Source organism: Pyrus communis, chromosome 5 (genome assembly GCF_041283825.1).
Source record: "Pyrus communis isolate YQ-2024b chromosome 5, ASM4128382v1, whole genome shotgun sequence".
In the NCBI taxonomy this organism is placed as follows: domain Eukaryota; kingdom Viridiplantae; phylum Streptophyta; class Magnoliopsida; order Rosales; family Rosaceae; genus Pyrus; species Pyrus communis.
The window spans coordinates 10,837,476-10,856,542 of NC_142569.1; the positions used below are offsets into that span (position 1 = coordinate 10,837,476).

Genomic DNA, 19,067 nt, shown 5'->3' on the forward strand with positions numbered 1-19,067 from the left:
ACGAAAGAGAATATCGCTCTTAAGAATGAAGTATTCTACTAGTATTAACGTCCATACAAACAAAATCATAATGTAGTCAAGTTAATTAAAGCAGCATGCACTAATTCTACACTTATGTTTGAATTTTTATTACCGTAATTCAGATTAAAATAGAATATCGCTTGAAACATGAAGAGGGCGACAAGGGTTGCTTGCTAATGCTAATGACAAGCCTCATTGGCAGTAGAAAAGTGATGGGCTTGAAGGGCAGCTGCTTTCTCAAACACCAAAGCTTGGATCAAAAGAGTCTTGACCTCCTAAGCTGTGTAAGGATACCTTTTTCTTGCATAAGAGTTCACCAGTGCTGCACTCGCCTGCTTCAGCAGCCTAGGGTAAACGTTCTCCTCGTCATTCCTGACCGTCGCTTCAAGCAATGTCAGATCAGATCTATAACGCTTGTATGCTCTTGATCCAAACATCTTTGACACTGTCGATGTTTGTGGGACCATCTTCGGCCACGCCTCCCTCCTGCTCCCCCAATACCTGTGCAAACAACAGAGAGGCTGAATTGAACTAATAGTAATAGGGCAGTAATTTTTTTGAATTTTCACTTTTGTTCTCATAGTTTCTTTACTTACATTTTCATCCTTTTAGTTCCACCTGGTTACCACCTTTACGCCACTCCGTAAGAATTTCCTTCAAAACTAAGGACCGATCATTTCCACCTAATCCTCTTCATCAAACAATTCAAATCATTGAAATTTAATCCAACAACTAAAGTTATTATAACTTTTAGAATGAACTCTATTTGTAGTCGTTGGATCAAATTTTAAAAGTCCGAATTGTTTAATGAGGAGATTAAGTGGAAGAGATTGAGAAATGATCCATTTTCCAAAACTAAGACCATCTCCAATGGTTGGGCTAAAAGACAAAATTTTTAGCCTGAAAAATTTAGCTTTTAGCCCAAAAACAGCTTTTCTACTCCAACCATTCTACCCTAAAATTTTAGCCCGGGATTATTAAAGAATGAATTTAGGCTATTTTTTTTGTTAAATTAAATTTAAAAATAAATATGTAGACTATCGTAAATTAATTTTATGAACATTTTAATCTAAAAAAATTTAATTCCGATACATATTGGGTAGAGTCCACCCCGATTTCTGGGCTAAATGTCGGGGGAAATTTGACATTGGTTTAGCATTTAGCATTTAGCTCAAAATTTCCCCTTGGGTTGGAGTGCGTTTGAGGGGAAATTTTGGGGGGTAATTTAGCTTTTAGCCCACCATTGAAGTTGGTCTAAGGACGTGAAATCCTTTTGCTTAGTAAATCTAAACAAAGCAGATGTCTGATTCAAGCACGTGCTTACTTTTGACGGAAATTCTCGCGGAATTGCCCTAAACGAGTATTGAGTAATGGTCCATTTTTCTGTTAAATTCCGTTTATAGTTTTAATTAATTTTTAAAATTTTAATTTAGAAACCAAATATATTTAATGCTATTTCATAACCAATACTTCAATTTTCTATTTTTCAATGAAGGATTGGACTAAAACGAAAACATAATGAAACTACAAGGACCAATAAAAAAAAATAATCCAAAAAAAAAAACAGTGAAAATGTAGTTAAACCACGGACGCCAATTACAATTTAATCCCCAACACATCGATCCCAACTGAAGAAAGAGAAAAAAGAGAGAGGAGTTTAGAGAGAGGTTTGCTTACTGAGGAGTGCATCTTCCTGTTGTTCTTGTGAAGAGAAATCCTGGCCATTGTTGTGGGAACAGAGCAGCCAACAAGTAGCAGAAGAAGAAGAAGAACGAGTTGACTCAGTTGAACTAAGATATGCTTCATTTTTGGTGGTGGGGTTTCTGTCTGTCTTCTGTTCGGGATCTGAGTTTATGGAGCTTGACTCGGTTTCAAACTTGGTCCGTCTTTTTCGCTCCTCCTTTCGAAGTTTTTTTGTTTTTTTTTGTTTTTTTTTTTTTGGGACATGAAAGTACTCACCCAACACTTGTAGACTGGGCCATACATAGAGGGATGGTCCAATGGACTCCGCAAACCCAAGGCCCAAAATTGACTTCTTATAGTATGATGAATTAAGACACTAATTAATTTCACCTCTATTTTATTAATTTAACTAATTGTTTCCTTCATTCCCTACTTATCTCAATACACTAGCGTATCGGTGTACGACCCTTTAGGTTTTAACTTGCGAGGCAGTAAGGTGATTAGTACTACTGCAATCACTTGTCAAATTAAAACATTCTTTTAATTCTTCCAATCTACGACTATGTGGTTAGTCTTCGAGAGGGCTCACAAGTCACAGTGATATGTAGTCATGTGTCATACTACCCAAGCGAATATAGAATGGTTTAGAGAATCTATTCAGTTGGAATGCAATCCGATCTTTCTCTAATTCAATATTCTTAATCACATTATTAGGGTATGGATATTTATGTCAAACTCGTAATGTGATTTCCCTAAATGTATGTGATTCAACGAAGACGTATAAATACATGTTGTTTTAACTTGTACTCATGGTTCAATGTTTTATGGAAGTTTGGTTACACGTGGAGGGTGATTGTCTTTGGGAAATGCTAAAGAGACTCTCATAGTGGAGAGATTTTTCAGTGTGACTGTCACATAAGATGGTACACTACATGTCCCTATAGAAATGGTGGGTTATGTGTGTTAAAATGTTAATAACTTAAAAATTAAAATTTTCCACCACTTGCATAAAAACACGTGGTATACCATCCGTATTCCCGTCACAACTAAAAATTTCTCCTCATAGTGGAACTCTCCATATACTCTTTCTCACTTCATAGTTTAACGTCAATTTACATGTCAACATTATAAAATATTATGCCAAAAATATGAAGAGATAGAGAGTCCATAAAAAATTCCACTTTTAAGAGGGTCTCTTTAATTAGCATTTCTCATTGTGTTTTGGTGCCCGTGCTAAAAAGCTTTGGACTTGAGAGTGTTGGAACTTGATTGTGCTTTTCATTGATAACACAACAACAAAAGGGTGAACATATATTCATTGGAGATTCTCTCCCCTCCAATTTATCTTTCCTCCCATCCCCTTCCTTTTCTTGTGTAAAGCATATGAGTATTGTTGAAGGATATATGAGAGTTGTTTAAAAACATATTACATTATAGAATATGCACAGATGTATATTTGTCACGCTTTTAAAAATAAACAAAATAAAAATTTGTACGCCTGCATATTTGTCACTTAATTTGCCATATATATATATTAAAGTCAATACTAAGTAGGTGGGTGTAGTGAAGCGAAAGAAAAAAAGTGTGCAGAAATTATCATATATAGATGATGATGGATCGAGACTGAGGAAGATATGGAACAATGTGGAACATGCAAGAAGAGTTGGGATAGAACCAAAGCTGATCAGAAACCATCAGCTGGAGTTCATGTTTTTCACCAGCACGCCTGCATGGCTTCACCTGAGAATTTACTTTAATTACCATGGTCCATGCATGCAAAACGGCTATAATTATTTCTCCTGTAAAACTGAACCAGGTTCTGGCAGTAAAAATTCGCTTCATATTAAACATGACAGCAATGGCGAGAGAGATAGAGTACCCACTTGGTTGCCACATATTGCAAACTAGCTTTTATTTCTCGGAATATTTTAGTATGAACAGTATTTTGCATTTTGCTAGTGGATGAACTTATTTTTTTTTATGTGTAAATAATGTATATAATCGTAATGATTTTATAATGGAAACTGTTTAATTTTTTAATCTTCGTCTAATGATCATTTCTACAAAAAATTATTGAAAACAGAAATTGTATAGTCATCAAAATGTATCAAATAAATAGACGGTTCATTGGTAATATGTTAATTGGTACATATATCATTGGTAATATGTTAATTGGTACAAAAAATTATTAAAAAAATGAATTATTCAAATGAAAGTTAAAAACAATAAAGGAATTGTTATTAGCACTCCAAAAATTTCATTCTACATTCCAAACTTTCTATATATTAGGAGAGAAAAATACACTTGTGAGGAGTGTATAATAAGATTTTTGGAGTGTCAATAACACTTCTCAAAAAATAATTCAATTATAAAATTTCTACATTTAAGATACATTATTTATAAGTGTTGGAATGAGCTAATTCCAAAGAATGAAAGACAAATATTATTCTTTCACTGTATATATGCACTGATGTATAATATAGAGTTATGGACTGGTATTTTTTATCGTTAAATCATTTATTGTTGATCCGTGGTCTTAGCCGAGTATTTAATTATCTATATGTTGGTGCATGTCAGAATTTTCATACCTTCTCTTGTATTAGAACAGGTTCAAGTTAGTAAAAATTTACTTGAAAACAAGACAACAATGGGAGATAGTGCCAACTAGTTGCCACATATTTCAACAAACTTTGTTTATTCTCAGAAGCCAAAAGCCACCTACCCTGCAACAAAAAATGAGGTGTAAACAATTCAAACCACCATAGCCATGCAAAGAGAAAAATGGCGAAAGATGCCTTACACACAAATGCATACGTGTCCCTCCCTCTCCTCCTCCTCCCCCTATAAATACTAACGCATCCTGCTCGCCGCTTCACCACATCCGAACTCAAAGCAGTCTCTCTCCTTCTGTAATATATATATCTATCCCCCATGGCTAAGCTTTTTGTTTTTTCTCTTTGCTTGCTTCTTATAATCAACAGCTCTCTAGGGTCCCACCAGCAGTTTCAGCAGCAGAATGAGTGCCAGTTCGACCAGCTCCAGTCCCGGGAGCCCGACAACCAGATTCAATCCGAGGCTGGTCTGACCGAATCCTGGAACCCCAACGACCAGCAGTTCCAATGCGCCGGCGTTGCCATGGTTCGACGCACCATCCAACCCAACGGCCTTCACTTGCCTTCCTTCCTCAACTCTCCGCAACTCATCTACATTGTTCAAGGTAATTTATTATCTAACACCTTGTTGTTATTTTTTAATTAATTAGTCAATCCATATATGCATGATCCATTCATGTTAGAGCGCTGCTGTTTGATTCACATTTACGCACAATACTTTAATTTGTGCTCTTACAGGTAGGGGTGTGTTGGGTGTGGCGTTCCCCGGCTGTCCTGAGACGTTCGAGGATTCTCAGGACCAGCAATTCCAGCACCAACAACAATTCCAGCCGTTCCAGCCCTCCCGACGACACGGAGGACAGGGACAACAACAACAGCAAAGCGAGGAGAACCAAGACCGCCACCAGAAGGTCCGACACATCAGAGAGGGTGACATCATCGCCTTGCCCGCCGGTGTCGCTTACTGGAGCTACAACAACGGCAACCAGGATCTCGTTGCTATCTCCCTCCTTGACTTCAGCAACGAGCAGAACCAGCTCGACCAACAGCCTAGGGTAATTTATATTAAGCAGTACAATTAATAAAAATTACGATTTTTTTTTAATCTTGCATGCAAACGTTGCCCACATTGACTAGGAGATGTGTTTTGTGTGTTTCACGTGCACAGAGTTCGAATTTCATCATTTATCGGAGAAATTTTTATTTTTTAAGTTATTACTTTTTAGCATACATATCTCAGAATTTGTATAGTAACACGTGATGTACTACATCGTGTACCTGCCTCACTAAAAAAATCTCTCCATTTATTGACTGGTTAATAACACGGCTTTATGTAATTTGTTGTTCTCTGTATATAAAGAGATTTTATCTAGCTGGCAACCCACAAGACGAGTTCAGCCAGCAACAAGGCCAACGGTATCAGCAGGGCCGCCAACAGCAACAGCAGGGCCGCCAACAGCAGCAGCAAGGCCGGGGTGGACAGCAAGAAAGGGGCCAACAAGGCCGGCGTGGACAGCAGCAACAGGGGGGCAACAGCAAAAACCTCTTTGCCGGCTTCGACACTCAGATGCTCGCTCAGGCTCTGAACGTCGACGAAGAGATCGTCAACAGGCTCCAGGGATTGAACGACGACAGGAACGAGATTGTCCAGGTGCAGGGCCAGCTCGACTTCGTCGGCCCATTCAGCCAGGGCGAGCAGGAAGGGAGACGCCAGATGGGAGGAGGAGGCCGCGACAACAGTTTGGAGGAGACATTCTGCAGCATGAGGCTCAAGGAGAACATCCGCGACCCTTCTCGCGCCGACTTCTACAGCCCTCAGGCTGGCCGCGTTTCCGTCGTCAACAGCGGCACCCTTCCCATCCTCAGCGCTCTCCGCCTCAGCGCCGAGCATGGCGTCCTTTACAACGTAAGTAATGTTAGAAGATGGTACACTAGATTTTTAATAAATAATTTACTACATATTCTTGAAAGAGGTTATGAATTTCGAAAAAATAAAAATTGTTGTATGTATTAAGTTTAAAAAAAAAAAAAAAAAAATTGCTAATAACAGTATATAGAAAGAAAAAATTATATAAGGATACTACTACTAATGAGGATAAATTTTGTGCAGAATGCCATCTACAGTCCATACTGGAACCTCAACGCGAACGAACTTGTATACGTGATCAGAGGCAATGCTAGGGTTCAGGTGGTGAACGAGAACGGAGACGCCATCTTGGACGACGAGGTCAACGAGGGACAGGTGTTCTTGATTCCCCAGAACCACGCCGTCATCACCCAGGCAGGCAACCAGGGATTCGAGTACATTTCCTTCAGGACGAATGACTTGGCCCTCATTAACACCATGGCAGGGAGGACCGCCGTGTTGAGGGCGATACCGGAGGATGTGCTTCGCAATGCCTTCCAGATTGACCGCCAACAGGTCAGGGATCTCAAGAACAACAGGCAGGAGACCCGAGTGTTGAGCGCCAGCTCTTCTTCCTCACGCCGACCATGGTCGATCATGCCATGAATGTGATGAGATACCTAAAATCTACCTAATGCGGCACGTAATGTTTTGTTTTTTGGGGCTTTCTAGTAACAAATAAAGGTAGGTAGAAAGACCAGGAGAAATAACAGGCCTTATAAATGGCTGTATGTATTAGGGCTAAAAGGAGCGTGAACTTAGCTTGTAATAAGTAAATAAATGCTACATGGAGGCTTATGCATGTAATAATCTAGCTTATCTAAATAAATTTTCCTTCATGTGCATGGTTTCCAGTTCGTTTCTTCTTTCTCCTTTGATCATAAAATCAAAAGCATTAGCCAACTAAATATCTCACTTGTAGACATTTATAAACAGTACTTTATATATATTATAAATAAGAAGAAAAATATATTACTAATAAACTATACAGCAGTACTAGACTTACTCGTTGAGTAAATTACCAAGACATGAATTTATACATATATGTATGTTCCAACCTCCAACAATACAAAGTCAACGAACGCATCCTTTGATCATAAAATCAATCCACACATCAATTTTACATCTTACACATCTCTCTCAGTGGTCATCAAAGCGAATAAATTAAAAAAGATGGGTAAAAATTTAATAAGGGTGTAAAAATAGGCGTGAATATAGCACTATCTAAAATCAAAAGCTTTCATGATCAACGACTGATCTTGACCATATATGCAAAGTCTGAGAACTTTGGATTTATAAGGTAGTGAATTCATCATTTTCATCAGGTAGGAATTCTGGACAAGTAAAAGATTGATATACATAACTGCTTTCATGATCAACGACTGATCTTGACCATATATGCAAAGTCTGAGAACTTTGGATTTATACGGTAGTGAATTCATCATTTTCATCAGGTAGGAATTCTGGACAAGTAAAAGATTGATATACATAACTCAAGAGCGGGGCCAGAATTTTATGTATGTACATGGGGGCGGTAGATAAACGAAGGAAAGAGAAGAAAAGAGATCCAATTTCAACTTTAACAATGTATGGAAAAGAACCAAACCCTTTGGTACTTAATTTGGTTTGTGTCTCTCTGGGTTTTGGTGCGTCGGGTACTAGGGTTAGAGAAAACTTTAATTTGACTAACAAAACTTACTGTAAATGACTAATATTAAGAGTAAATGTATGAAACGGAACAGTGAGTGGAGTTGGGAGGGGCGCCTAGAAAGTATAATATTTATTAGGAATACGAAATTGTTTGTTTCCTTGTGGAATACAGGAACAATTCTTGTCTTGCTCAACACGGGGAGAGATTTTTCAGGGTTCCACTACTGACATAAGAGAGTTGTAAATTCTGATCAGTGTCCAAAATTTAAAGAGAAAAGAAGAAAAATAATTGTAATTCCGATTCTTATATGATTGACTAAAAACAGAGGAGCACTACCTGATACTACGTCAGCTACATAATAAAAGGACTGCATTTTGCATAACATATATTCTCCTTCCTGATTATTTAAAATGTATATATATATATATATATATATAAAGACTTCATTTTTTAAGCAAAAGAATACAATCTCGAAACTTAAAATTAGGATCCTAATCCTTATCCTACCATAAAACCTTACCAAAAATATCCCAACATAGAAATAAACGAATACTAAGTGGTCCAACAATTTTTTTTTTTTTTGAGTTGAGTGATAACGTTAGTAAGTTAGATGTTAGATAATCTCCGACGGGGTTTAAACTCATGTCATCATGTAAGGGCACAACACTTTTCTACCACTATTATAAAGGCCCACTTGCAGTGGTCCAACAATTAATTAAGATAATTTTGTCGCGTCTGTGGCGGGGAACCGCATCTCCTTCGTCCGGCGGTCTTTCATGGTCGGACCCTCACCATCTCTTTCATCTCTTTCATCTCGGTGAGCTCTTATCATTGGTGTTGGTTTGTCTTGATTCTGTCTTTTGGACGGATCAATGGTTCTTCCGCTCTCTAATTTGTGCAAGCATTTGAGGCTTTTGGGTCATGAGTTGTTTCTATCCAAATCGAGTCATGTACTAGATTTCTCGGCTCGATTGGTGCATTGAAGGATCAAGTTTGGATCTGGTTTGGACGACAACGATCTAGTCTGCATGGATATAAATCATCAGTGGGAGGATCTTGTTGAGTAATGTTGCCTGTTAGTTTTTGCCTCTTTTTTTCAAGTCTTGTTTTGTAATAACTCCAGAAACTGTCTTGTTTTGTATTAACTCCAGAAACTCAGTATAAGTATTGTTTCTCATGACGAGTTTAGTCATCTCGCTTCAGGTGAGTTGATAGTCTCGCTGTAGGCGAGTTTTGTTGTTTTGTGGTTAATTTGGTGGTTCACTAGAGTACCGGAGGTAAACTGGTTGATTTTGCTGGACACTCTAAAATTGTCATTTGGGATCATAAGGTGATTTGGAGCCGCAAAGTCCTGTTCAGCAAATACCATATAAAAATGAAAATGGTAGAGCAATAAAGAATGATCCAGGCTCAAACCAACAATGAACTTATGAAACTCAAATCTAGATCATGAGAAAGCCATTAAAATCATTCTTAAGAGAACCGGAAGTTCGGAAGCCGTGAATGATCATGAACAAAGGTTGCAGCTGCATGTTCACGGAGGACAAGAATCCCGCCAATGAATCCCAACATTATCTACACCAAAGTTCGCTAAACAATCAGCCACCTAATTACCTTCATGATAAATATGAGAAACTGGAATGCGCGTGGAAGGAAGAATAGTGCAATAGTTAGACCAATCAACCAATAAACGCCAACGGATAGATTTAATGGAAAGATAATGCACTGCCAAAGTAGAATCACACTAAATCTAAAGAGAATGCTAACCCTTCTCCGTAGTCATATTGACAACATGATTTTGCAACACTAGATACATTGGTTTCCATGAATGCTTCTGACTCTCTTAATTTTTTGTTACATCTGAGATTATTATGTTGTAGTTTCAAATCTTGTTTGCAAATACTCTTCTGCACCAGATGCATTGGTTTCTAACATGTTAGGTGTCATCATCTTCATTTGTATTAGAATCTTTTATTTTCCCCTTCATGGAATAAAATATGTTGTTTCTCTTTTGAAAAGAAAAAAAGTTGGCAACACGCGGATTGATTATTAATTTGGAAATTCATTTTCACCATGCAATGAGATATATACACGTAGCCTGGGAGAACCTCATTAACGATTTGTCCCTCAAATTCCCACAGAAAAGATATGTGTGATCTGGCTTACATCAACTGATGCAGGTGAACTGGTGAGTTTCGGATCATGGACCAAGGAAGGAAGTCTACTGGACCCGCGGATCAGACACACTGAGGCCAAGCATGACCGAGAAACTTACTAAACATAACATGGCCTAATTATAAGGTAAGTTTCAACTGATGGAGGAATCATACCATCAATCTAGGGCTGGTCACAAGTTTAACGATTGACACAATTAGTGATCACAAATCATTGACTCTAAATTGCATCGTTTTTGACGTCTCTCCATTCAATGAGAAATTTTTTATTGTGACTAAAATACAGGTAGTACACTATGTGTTTTTGTATGAGTGGTAGGAAATTTTATATTTCAAGTTATTAACTTTTTAACACACACATCCCACTACTTATATAGTGACACATAATATATCATTTTATGTATCGATTACACTAAAAAATCTTTTTCATTCAAGCGGCTAGTGAATTTGGTGTACGGAATAAAGGTCACATCATGCCCGATAAACAAATGCCATGTGTCTCTCTTACGAGTTGCGATATGCTCAAGTTCGTTATTACAAAGGAGATTTCACCCTCAATCACGAGAGCTAACTGTTCCTATCCAAGAAAAACTTAAACTCTTGAATTATGATACGCCTACTAATTAAGTCTAATTTAGACATCGAAGGACATGAATGTTTCTCACACCAGACCGGTTGTAACAATGACTTTTTTTTTTTTTTTTTTTTTTTTTTTTTCATTTCTTGGTTTTAGTGACACAATTGAGATTAGACTTAGGTGCCTGTACGTATATCCACTAGTATAAAAAAAGGGATAAGGCCATAGGTTTCTTGCCCACAATTCTAACAACTGTGACTCTCTTGCTCTGTAGCCATGGATAGCCTACGTATGCCTATATATGCGGCCGTCAAAGAGGAAGTCATAGACAATCAGTGGTCATCTGAGGTCGGAGAGCTCAGTACAATCAGTGGACATTTTCACTTTCAGGGATATATCCAAGAAATACTTTGACAAACAGTACATTTTTTGAAAAAGCTCATGCCCATCCTAAAGAACACGTAATTTGCGTGGACAAAATTATTATTGTTTCTTAATTAGAGTTATTGGTCAAGAGAATTATGGATATTCTCATTTCACACACTATGAATTGAAGGTTGTTAATTTGCAACAATCGAGCCAAAGCCATGTTTAGGGAAGGGAAAATTTCATTAGATCGGATTATTACATGCATAAGGTTACACGTAGTACTTATTTACTTGTAGTTTAAAGGCCTTTTATTTATTTATTTATTTATTTTCACTCTCTTCACTTCATAGCTCCAAAAAAACACTACGTGCCGCACTCACTACATTCTTCCCATTCATCCAACATACATTTACGCAACTGCCCTCCTCTGGAAAGACTGGCTGGAGCTCAAGGCAATGCTCTCCGCCCTGTTGTATTTGATCTGCTGGGCCTGCTGGCGCTCAATCTGGTAGGCGTTGGTGAGCACCTCCAGCGGCAGTGCGCGGAGTAAGGAAGTCCGGCCAGCAAGAGTGCTGAGCATGGCGTTGTCGTTGGTCTTGAAGGCGATGTACTCGAATCCCTCGTTGCCGGCTTGCGAGATCACTCCGTGGTTCTGGGGAATTATGAACAATTGTCCCTCCTGCACTTGGTCGTCCAAGATCGGGTTGCCGTTCTCGTTCACGATCTGAACCCTAGCGCTTCCTCTGATCACGTAGACCACTGAGTGGGCGTTTATGTTAAAGTGTGGGGTGTAGATACCGTTCTGCATGACAAAAATCATCCCCATAAATCATTGTCACGTCCATATATAATTAATTAATTACTGAATTAGAACAAAATGGCTTGTGTTGCAAGGTGATCACATTGTTTTGCATCATTTCTTTAAAGAAAAATGAGTTCTGCAAGCCTTAATATTAATTTCTGAAATTGGAATAAAATTATTTGTATTGTCTCTGATTGATCATTTAGATTTTGGGTAAGGGTAATATATATTAAGTAGATTAAATTTATAAACTAAATATGTAAACTAAATGATGTGTCATTAATAAAAATAAGCACGTTAATCACACTGAAGTAATAATGTAATCATCATCTTCCGTGTTATTTAGTTTATAAGGTTTAGTGTAGAAATTTAGTCTACCTCTTTAGGGATAATAGAAACCACAATGGATTTTCGAGTAATGCTAGGAAGACTCAATTTGAAAATTAAATTTACAAACTAAATAATGTGTCATCAATATAAATAAACACGTCTATCAACGCTCTCCAAATTGAGTTTCCCTAGCATTACTCTTCCACTTTATACTAAAAGAAAATTGTTCAAATATCAATATTCTTTTAAATTAATAAAAAAATACTTTTTGTTCAAAAATAATAATTAATACTTCATAAAAGGTATCTATGCATGTAAATTATTTTACTTACGCTGTAGAAGAAGCCTCTCTCGGCACTGAGTTGGACAGCACTGAGGATGGGGAGGTTGAGGCTGTTGAGGGTGCTGATACGGCCTGCCTGAGGAGAGTAGACATCGGCGCGCTGAGGGTTGCCAATGTGCTCAATCAACCTCATGGAGCAGAAAGTCTCCTCGAGGCCGTTGGCCGCCACCAAACCCTGCTGTCCGCCTTGTTGCCTCCTCTCCTGCTCAACCTGGCGCTGCTCCCTCTCCTCGTGCTCGCGCTGCTGTCGGCCTCTAGGTGGCTGGAGGAAGTCGAGCTGGCCTCTGACTTGGATGATCTGGTTCCTGTTGTCGTTCTCTGATCCCTGGAGGCTCCTGGCGGTCTCTTCGTCGATATTGAGTGCCTGGGCGAGGAGTTGAGTATTCATACCGGAGAAGACGTTGTTGCTGCTTCCTTGTTGCTGCTGGCCGCGGCCCTGTTGTTGTTGGCGTCCTTGTTGTTGTTGTTGTTGTCGTCGTCCTTGTTGTCCCTGCTGCCCAAATTGTTGCTGCTCTCTCTGGCCGCCCTGCCCGAATTGGCGTGGTTGGCGGTGTTGGCTCTGGCCTTGTTGCTCAAACTCATTCTCTGGGTTACCAGCGAGATAGAATTTCTACAATTTTTGAAATAAAAAACAAGTTAGTTAACTAATTAAATTAACAATAAATGAGGTCGATCATGCATTTGCACTTCATAACAAAAATTAGACACGAATGAATTGTATGCGAGATACAACCTCCATTTTTATGTTTATTTAATTAAGTTAGGACGTAAATAATAACCAAGGGTTTTGGTTAAGCTGGAATTTGTTAAATAATAATTAATTCATTAGCTAGTGGCCCTCCGTAGCCCTCTACTACAGTGATGGAGAGGAATGTTGCCTTTGCATCATGACTTGAGTTCAAACCGGTTAACTTCCTAATCTAACAAATATATCGTTTGACAAAAAAAAAAAAATAGGAATTGTTATTAGCACTCCAAACTTTTTATAAGATTTTTGAAGTACTAATAACAGTTCCTAAAAAAAAATCAATTCATTAGGTAATTAAGCACGTTAATAGTACCCTAGGGTTTTGGTCTAGCTGGTTGTGGTCGTTGCTGACATCGAGGAGGCTGACTTTAACAAGCTCCTGGTCGCCGTCATTGTAGGTCCAGAAGGCGACCCCGGCGGGGATGACAATGACATCACCAGCCCTGATGCGGCGGACCTTCTGGTGGCGGTCTTGCTGCTCTTGCTGACCTTGCTGGCCTTGCTGGCCTTCTTGTTGCCGCCCTTGTTGGCCTTGCTGGCCTTCTTGTTGCCGCCCTTGTTGGCCTTGCTGGTGGCGCGATTGCTCCTGTTCCTGCTGGCCTCGCTGTCCTTGTTGTCCCTGTTGCTCTTGCCGACGTCTCTGCTGCTCTTCTTGTTGTTCCTGTTGTTCACGCTGCTCTTGGCCGCCTCTCTGGAATTGCTGCTGAGATTGGTCCTTATACTCCTCGAATGTCTCAGGGCACCCAGGGAAAGCGACTCCTAGAACACCACTACCTGCATGAACAATCATACATTAAATGTTTTAATATTTCTTTAATACAACGGTATATTTACATATCGGACAAAGTAAATATTTCAGGTAATTACAGAGTTTAGTAATTAATTAACATGTTGACTAATATAATTAGACATTGCCTTGGACGACGTAGATGAGTTGAGGGGCGTTGGAGTAGGCAGGCAAGTGAAGGCCGTTGCGCTCGATGGTGATTCTCTCAGCGGCGACACCAGCGCACTGGAAGTCATCGTCGTTGTGGTTCCATGTCTCGATCTGCCCGGCTTCCGCCCTAATGTTGTTGCTAGGTTCCCGAGCTTGGAGCTGGTTGAGCTGACACTCATTCTGTTTGCCCTGCTGCTGGGACTGCTGTCGTGCTGCTAAGCAGCCATTGAAAACAAGAAGCAAGCAAAGAGAAAACACCAAAGACTTCGTCATGGTAAAGAAAGCAAAGGGAGTGATCAGTGAAAGCTACTAAGTTGATAGTTGATATGTTGCTTTGAGTTTGAGATGGTGGAAGTGGCGAGTAGAAGGCGTTGGTATTTATAGGGTGAGGAGGAGGAGGAGGAGGGACACGTATGCATATGTGTAGGGACACGTATGCATATGTGTGTAAGGCATCATTCGACATTTTTCTCTTTGCATGGCTAAGTTGCTTTGAATTGCCTACACCTCATTTTTTGTTGCAGGGCAGGTGGCTCTTCGCTTCAGAGAAGATTACAAAAAATGAAGAGCTCAGAGCTCTGTTTGCATGCATGGTTCGCGTGTCCCCCTGATCTCAAGTTCTTGATATGTTTCTAGCTAGTAGTACTGTTTTGGGTTTTTTTCAAATTTTTTTATATCAGATATATCTTTTCATGTTAGGGAATGGGAACCCTTGGATGCGTTTTTTGTTTTGTCTTTCTTGCATTTGTTCATATCTGATGGTGTATGTGCTAGCTACGGTAACATGTGAAATTCATCCATATATATGTGGCAGAAGGTGGTTGTGCTTTATTGTCTTTATCAGAAATGAAATTTATTGGCTTGAATCTGGTCTGATATAGGGGAAGATTATTAAAATGAACGGATATATTGAGATCTAATAAAATTGCCTAATGGAAAAAACAAACTCTCTCATTAAGGCTGCACCCCGTCTGAATATGCAGTATGCATGGTGAATTTTGTTAACTTTGATTAGGGATAAGAGTAATGCTAGGAATACTAAATTTTTAAACTAAATTTTGTATATTAATGATCTGAATGTTAATGATTGGATTATTGAATTGTAGAATAACGTATTTATTTCCTATTGGTAATACATCATTTGATTTGCAAATTTAGTTTAAAATTTGGTCTCCCGAATATTATTCTTTTGCTTACCTGCGGTATGCAGTTTGGATTTTTGTAAGAAGTCATGTCTTTCTTAAAATTTGACAAGAAAATCTTATTTTTACTCAAATTTCTTAATTTTGACCACATTTATTGACATAGTTAATTGTCTTTGGAAACCATCATTTAGATATTGACTTAAACGTTAAAGTCTCCGATTAGTTATTAATCCTTTGATTTCAATATTTAAGTATCAAATTTGGGCAGGCCTGCTGTGGAAAAAATTACCAGAAAATTGGGGTTGCTCTATAAAATCTATGGCCCGACCAACATCATTTTGTTGGATAAAGATCTTTTACCGGACAAATTTTTGAGTTGATAGTGCAAAGCTAAACAACATTTAGGGTTTATTCAAAAATTGTACGAGACGAAACAGAGTTGTCGTGCAAGGTTATATTCGGCTGGCAAGTTTTTAGCACCAAGAAAAAAAAAAAAAAAAAAAAAAAAGAGGTGCGTAATACCTTAAGGTTTGCACGACGAACTTGTGCTTGTCGGCTAGGTGTCCTTTATCTGATGGGCCTCTTCATCGGCCCACGCTTTCACGTCATTGGTTAAAGGTCTACGATAACGTGTTAAAAATCCACCAAAAAAGCCTTTGCTTGACATGGTCCTAATACTTGTCCAACGAGATAGTTCGTCGGGCAAACCCTTATTCTCAAATAGGTATGTGCCTTCTTCTTTCTTCTCATTTTTTCTTGTCCTCCTACCCCAGCCACCGCCGCTACTTCTGCAAACCCCATGCCCCTCTCTCTCTCTCTAACACTCACACCTTCTCCTTCATCTCTCCCTCTCACAATTAATTTAAGGTTAGTTTATTTTTATTTGTTGAATAATTTTTTATTTGAATGTGATTAATTAATTTTGATTCTTGTAGGTTTGTGATTGGATTAGAAGTAAATTAAAAGAAAGGTATGTAATTCTCTCTTAATTATAAATTAGTTAGTTAGAATTTGTTTAATTGTGATATATATGTATGTTCAAAATTATGTGCTATGTGAAACTTTGAGTTTGTGTGTTACGCAAATTTAATTTGTGCAGCTTTAGTCTAGAAATCGTGGTGTAAAATTTGTTAAAATTTCATAACCATTTATACGAAATTAATTATGTTGATTAACTTCTTATAATAAATTCAAAAAAAACTTAGACCCGATTGAGATTCAGTTGGATGCGCGTGTAGACGTAGTATGCGACTCTGTGATTTAACTGATTCTTGAATTGTACAGTTCGGACAGTTTGGGAATGCACTAGTATGTGTTTAGGATTTGCGGTGAACATGGCTAAGTTTCATCATGAAAAATTCAGTTGTATCACCATAACGTTCTTCGAGTGCATACTAGATATTTGTTTGTAATATTTACGTCGTGCACTTGGAAACCTAGGGAGAGGCTATCGAATTTTTTACTATAAGAAATAGTCATGTGAATTGCAAACTGCAACACAGAAAGTGCACTTTGAAATGAGATATGATTATTACTTGAGGCATAAAGTAGTGATGAAGCGTATCAAATTATTATGATGACTAAATTCTCTAAAATCAAACACAATGGACAAAGAGTGGATCAAGTTGCAAGATAGAAGTTGTGACCAATATTTGGATGTGATCGACAACTTTATTCAATTTGCAAGCAAACATATCAGTGCTTAGAGTCGTATGAGGTGTCATTGCATGAAATGTAACAACTATGTTTGGATGACACTGGATGAAGTTCGATATCACTTGTATATGAATATGATAGTATACAACTACTCCAATTAGACTTATCATAGAGAATCACTCATTATAGCATCAACATCTTTCGGCAGTGAGACAGTTAGGCATGAACCCTCTTCATCTGGCCATGTTGATGGTGACCAAGTGATGGACATATTGAATGATGTTTTCCTTAATGCTTCACTCAATATAGACAAAGAGTCGTCCACAGATCCCGAGAGTTACGATAAATTGCTCAAGGAAACTCAACGAGAATGTACTTTGGTTTTGAAGGTTTTTCGTAATAACAACCATTCTAGAGTTTATGCACATGAAAGTAAAGTGTAATATGACCAATCATAACTACAATATATATGATGATGGGGATTGTTAAAAGTATGCTTCCGAAACCAAATGCATTGCTTGTAAGTCATTATGGCTCAAAGAAGATCTTGAAGATCTCAGGTTGGGATATGACAAGATCTATGCATGCACAAACAATTGTGTATTGTTTTACGGTTAATTCGAGAAGTTAGATAATTTTCATAAGTTCAACAAGCCAAGATTTCAAAAGAATAAGATTCCGAACAAGGTGTTATTTTTCACTTAAGCCAAGATTACAGAGATTCATAAGAAGGAACAAGTTGATGATGATGATGTTCTGCAACATCCAACTTATGGCAAATCAAGAAAATGATTTGATAAAATCCATCCATATATTGTTGCAAAGCCAACAAATGTCAAGTTATGAATTGATTCTAACTACTTCAATCCGTTTGGAAATTTTTCGAATGAGCACAACACTTGGCCAGTGGTCATGCTTCTTTATAACTTACTCCTAGAGGTGCATGAATAAATAATTTATGATTACGAGTCTTTTAATACCCAGGCACAGATCACTCAGTGATACTGTTGATGTTTATTTGCGACCGTTGATTGATGAGTTGATAAATTTATAGACAAAAGATATACGAACATATGACAGGTCCAATGGGGACATGTTCACTTTGCAAGTCGCAGTTCTGTGGATAATTAATGATTTCCCAGCTTATTGTATGTTGTCGGGACGGAGTACCAAAGGTTATATGGCATGCCCAACATGCAGAAAAGACAAATCATCCTTTTAGCATGCTAGAAAGATATGTTACTTGGCTTACCAAAAATGGCTCATCTGGGGTCACGAGTGGCGTAACAAGCCTGAACATTTGATTGGAAAACAGAGTATCAACCTAGACCAAGAGAATTATTTAGAGATGAAATATTGTCCAAGTTGAATACGCTCTAATTTGGGGAAGGTTTGAAACCAATGGAAATCTAAATTGGATAAAAAAATAGTATGCTCTCTGATTTGGAATAGTGGTCAAAATTGAAAATCCAACACATTGCTGACCTCATGCATATTGAGAAGAATGTTTGCGATAATGTGGTGGGAACGACTCTACCTTCGACGAAAAATCGAAGGACACCATGAAGACTCGTATTGGCATGCAAACAATGGGGATAAGATTCAACCTCTGGCCTATGTTAATCCATGGTCAATACAAGAAAAAGAATGCCAAATATACTTTCAAACCCGATGGCAAGAAGGAATTTTTCAAGTGACAGCAAAGTGTGAAATTTCTAGGCAGGTATGTTAGCAATATATCAAAACAAGTTAAAATGGACACTGAGACATTGTTGGGTTTAAAGAGTTATGACTATCATGTCTTATTGTAGTGGCTCTTTCCGATTGTTATTTGGCCAATTGGAACCTCGAGGTTGTTGAGACAATGGTATATTTGTCTCATTCTTCTTTGTCTCATTCTTCTAGTAAATATGTGCTAAAAGGTTGTGAAAGTTGGACGTAGACAAAATGATTGAAAATATTGGGTACATCGTATGTCAACTAGAGCAAAAATGAGTGAAGGGACACTTAAAAATAAAATTTTAGAAATGATCAATTCAGTCATTTACAATTTTCTTATCTAAATTTTTTTATATTGCCTAGAGATTTTCTTATATAATATAAGTGAAATGAC

The 19,067-nt window shown here is 38.0% G+C and overlaps 2 protein-coding genes, 1 long non-coding RNA gene and 1 pseudogene across 4 annotated transcripts; 2 read left to right on the forward strand and 2 right to left on the reverse strand.

The window, feature by feature from the left end:
* Positions 1–19: 19 nt before the first annotated feature.
* LOC148696737 (uncharacterized) lies at positions 20–1,946 on the reverse strand (annotated as a pseudogene). Its single transcript, XR_015962559.1, has 2 exons — positions 1,699–1,946; positions 20–522 (listed from the first exon to the last, which is right to left on the reverse strand). The product of XR_015962559.1 is annotated as an uncharacterized LOC148696737 (transcript).
* A 2,630-nt stretch (positions 1,947–4,576) lies between these two features.
* On the forward strand, positions 4,577–7,067 carry LOC137724747 (prunin 1 Pru du 6.0101-like). The gene is made up of 4 exons (XM_068463457.2): positions 4,577–4,921; positions 5,055–5,371; positions 5,677–6,222; positions 6,427–7,067. Exons 1-4 carry the CDS (start codon positions 4,636–4,638, stop codon positions 6,826–6,828), a joined length of 1,551 nt encoding a protein of 516 aa, XP_068319558.2. The 5' UTR covers positions 4,577–4,635; the 3' UTR covers positions 6,829–7,067.
* Positions 7,068–11,214: 4,147 nt separating this feature from the next.
* LOC137721417 (prunin 1 Pru du 6.0101-like) lies at positions 11,215–14,506 on the reverse strand. The gene is made up of 4 exons (XM_068460512.2): positions 14,132–14,506; positions 13,530–13,990; positions 12,458–13,078; positions 11,215–11,795 (listed from the first exon to the last, which is right to left on the reverse strand). Exons 1-4 carry the CDS (start codon positions 14,424–14,426, stop codon positions 11,403–11,405), a joined length of 1,770 nt encoding a protein of 589 aa, XP_068316613.2. The 5' UTR covers positions 14,427–14,506; the 3' UTR covers positions 11,215–11,402.
* A 1,520-nt stretch (positions 14,507–16,026) lies between these two features.
* LOC137726701 (uncharacterized) lies at positions 16,027–17,295 on the forward strand. The gene is made up of 3 exons (XR_011067663.2): positions 16,027–16,165; positions 16,234–16,268; positions 17,163–17,295. It is a non-coding gene; the product is annotated as an uncharacterized LOC137726701 (long non-coding RNA).
* Positions 17,296–19,067: the final 1,772 nt, after the last annotated feature.

Bases quoted from the DNA above. Each gene is read 5' to 3' on its own strand.
- LOC137724747 (XM_068463457.2), top strand. From the start codon at position 4,636: ATGGCTAAGCTTTTTGTTTTTTCTCTTTGCTTGCTTCTTATAATCAAC. The intron at 4,922-5,054 runs GTAATTTATTAT...GTGCTCTTACAG, and splicing joins ACTCATCTACATTGTTCAAG to GTAGGGGTGTGTTGGGTGTG. The intron at 6,223-6,426 runs GTAAGTAATGTT...AATTTTGTGCAG, and splicing joins AGCATGGCGTCCTTTACAAC to AATGCCATCTACAGTCCATA.
- LOC137721417 (XM_068460512.2), bottom strand. From the start codon at position 14,426: ATGACGAAGTCTTTGGTGTTTTCTCTTTGCTTGCTTCTTGTTTTCAAT. The intron at 13,079-13,529 runs GTACTATTAACG...CAAAAATTGTAG, and splicing joins AGCTAGACCAAAACCCTAGG to AAATTCTATCTCGCTGGTAA. The intron at 11,796-12,457 runs GTAAGTAAAATA...TTTGTCATGCAG, and splicing joins AGAGAGGCTTCTTCTACAGC to AACGGTATCTACACCCCACA.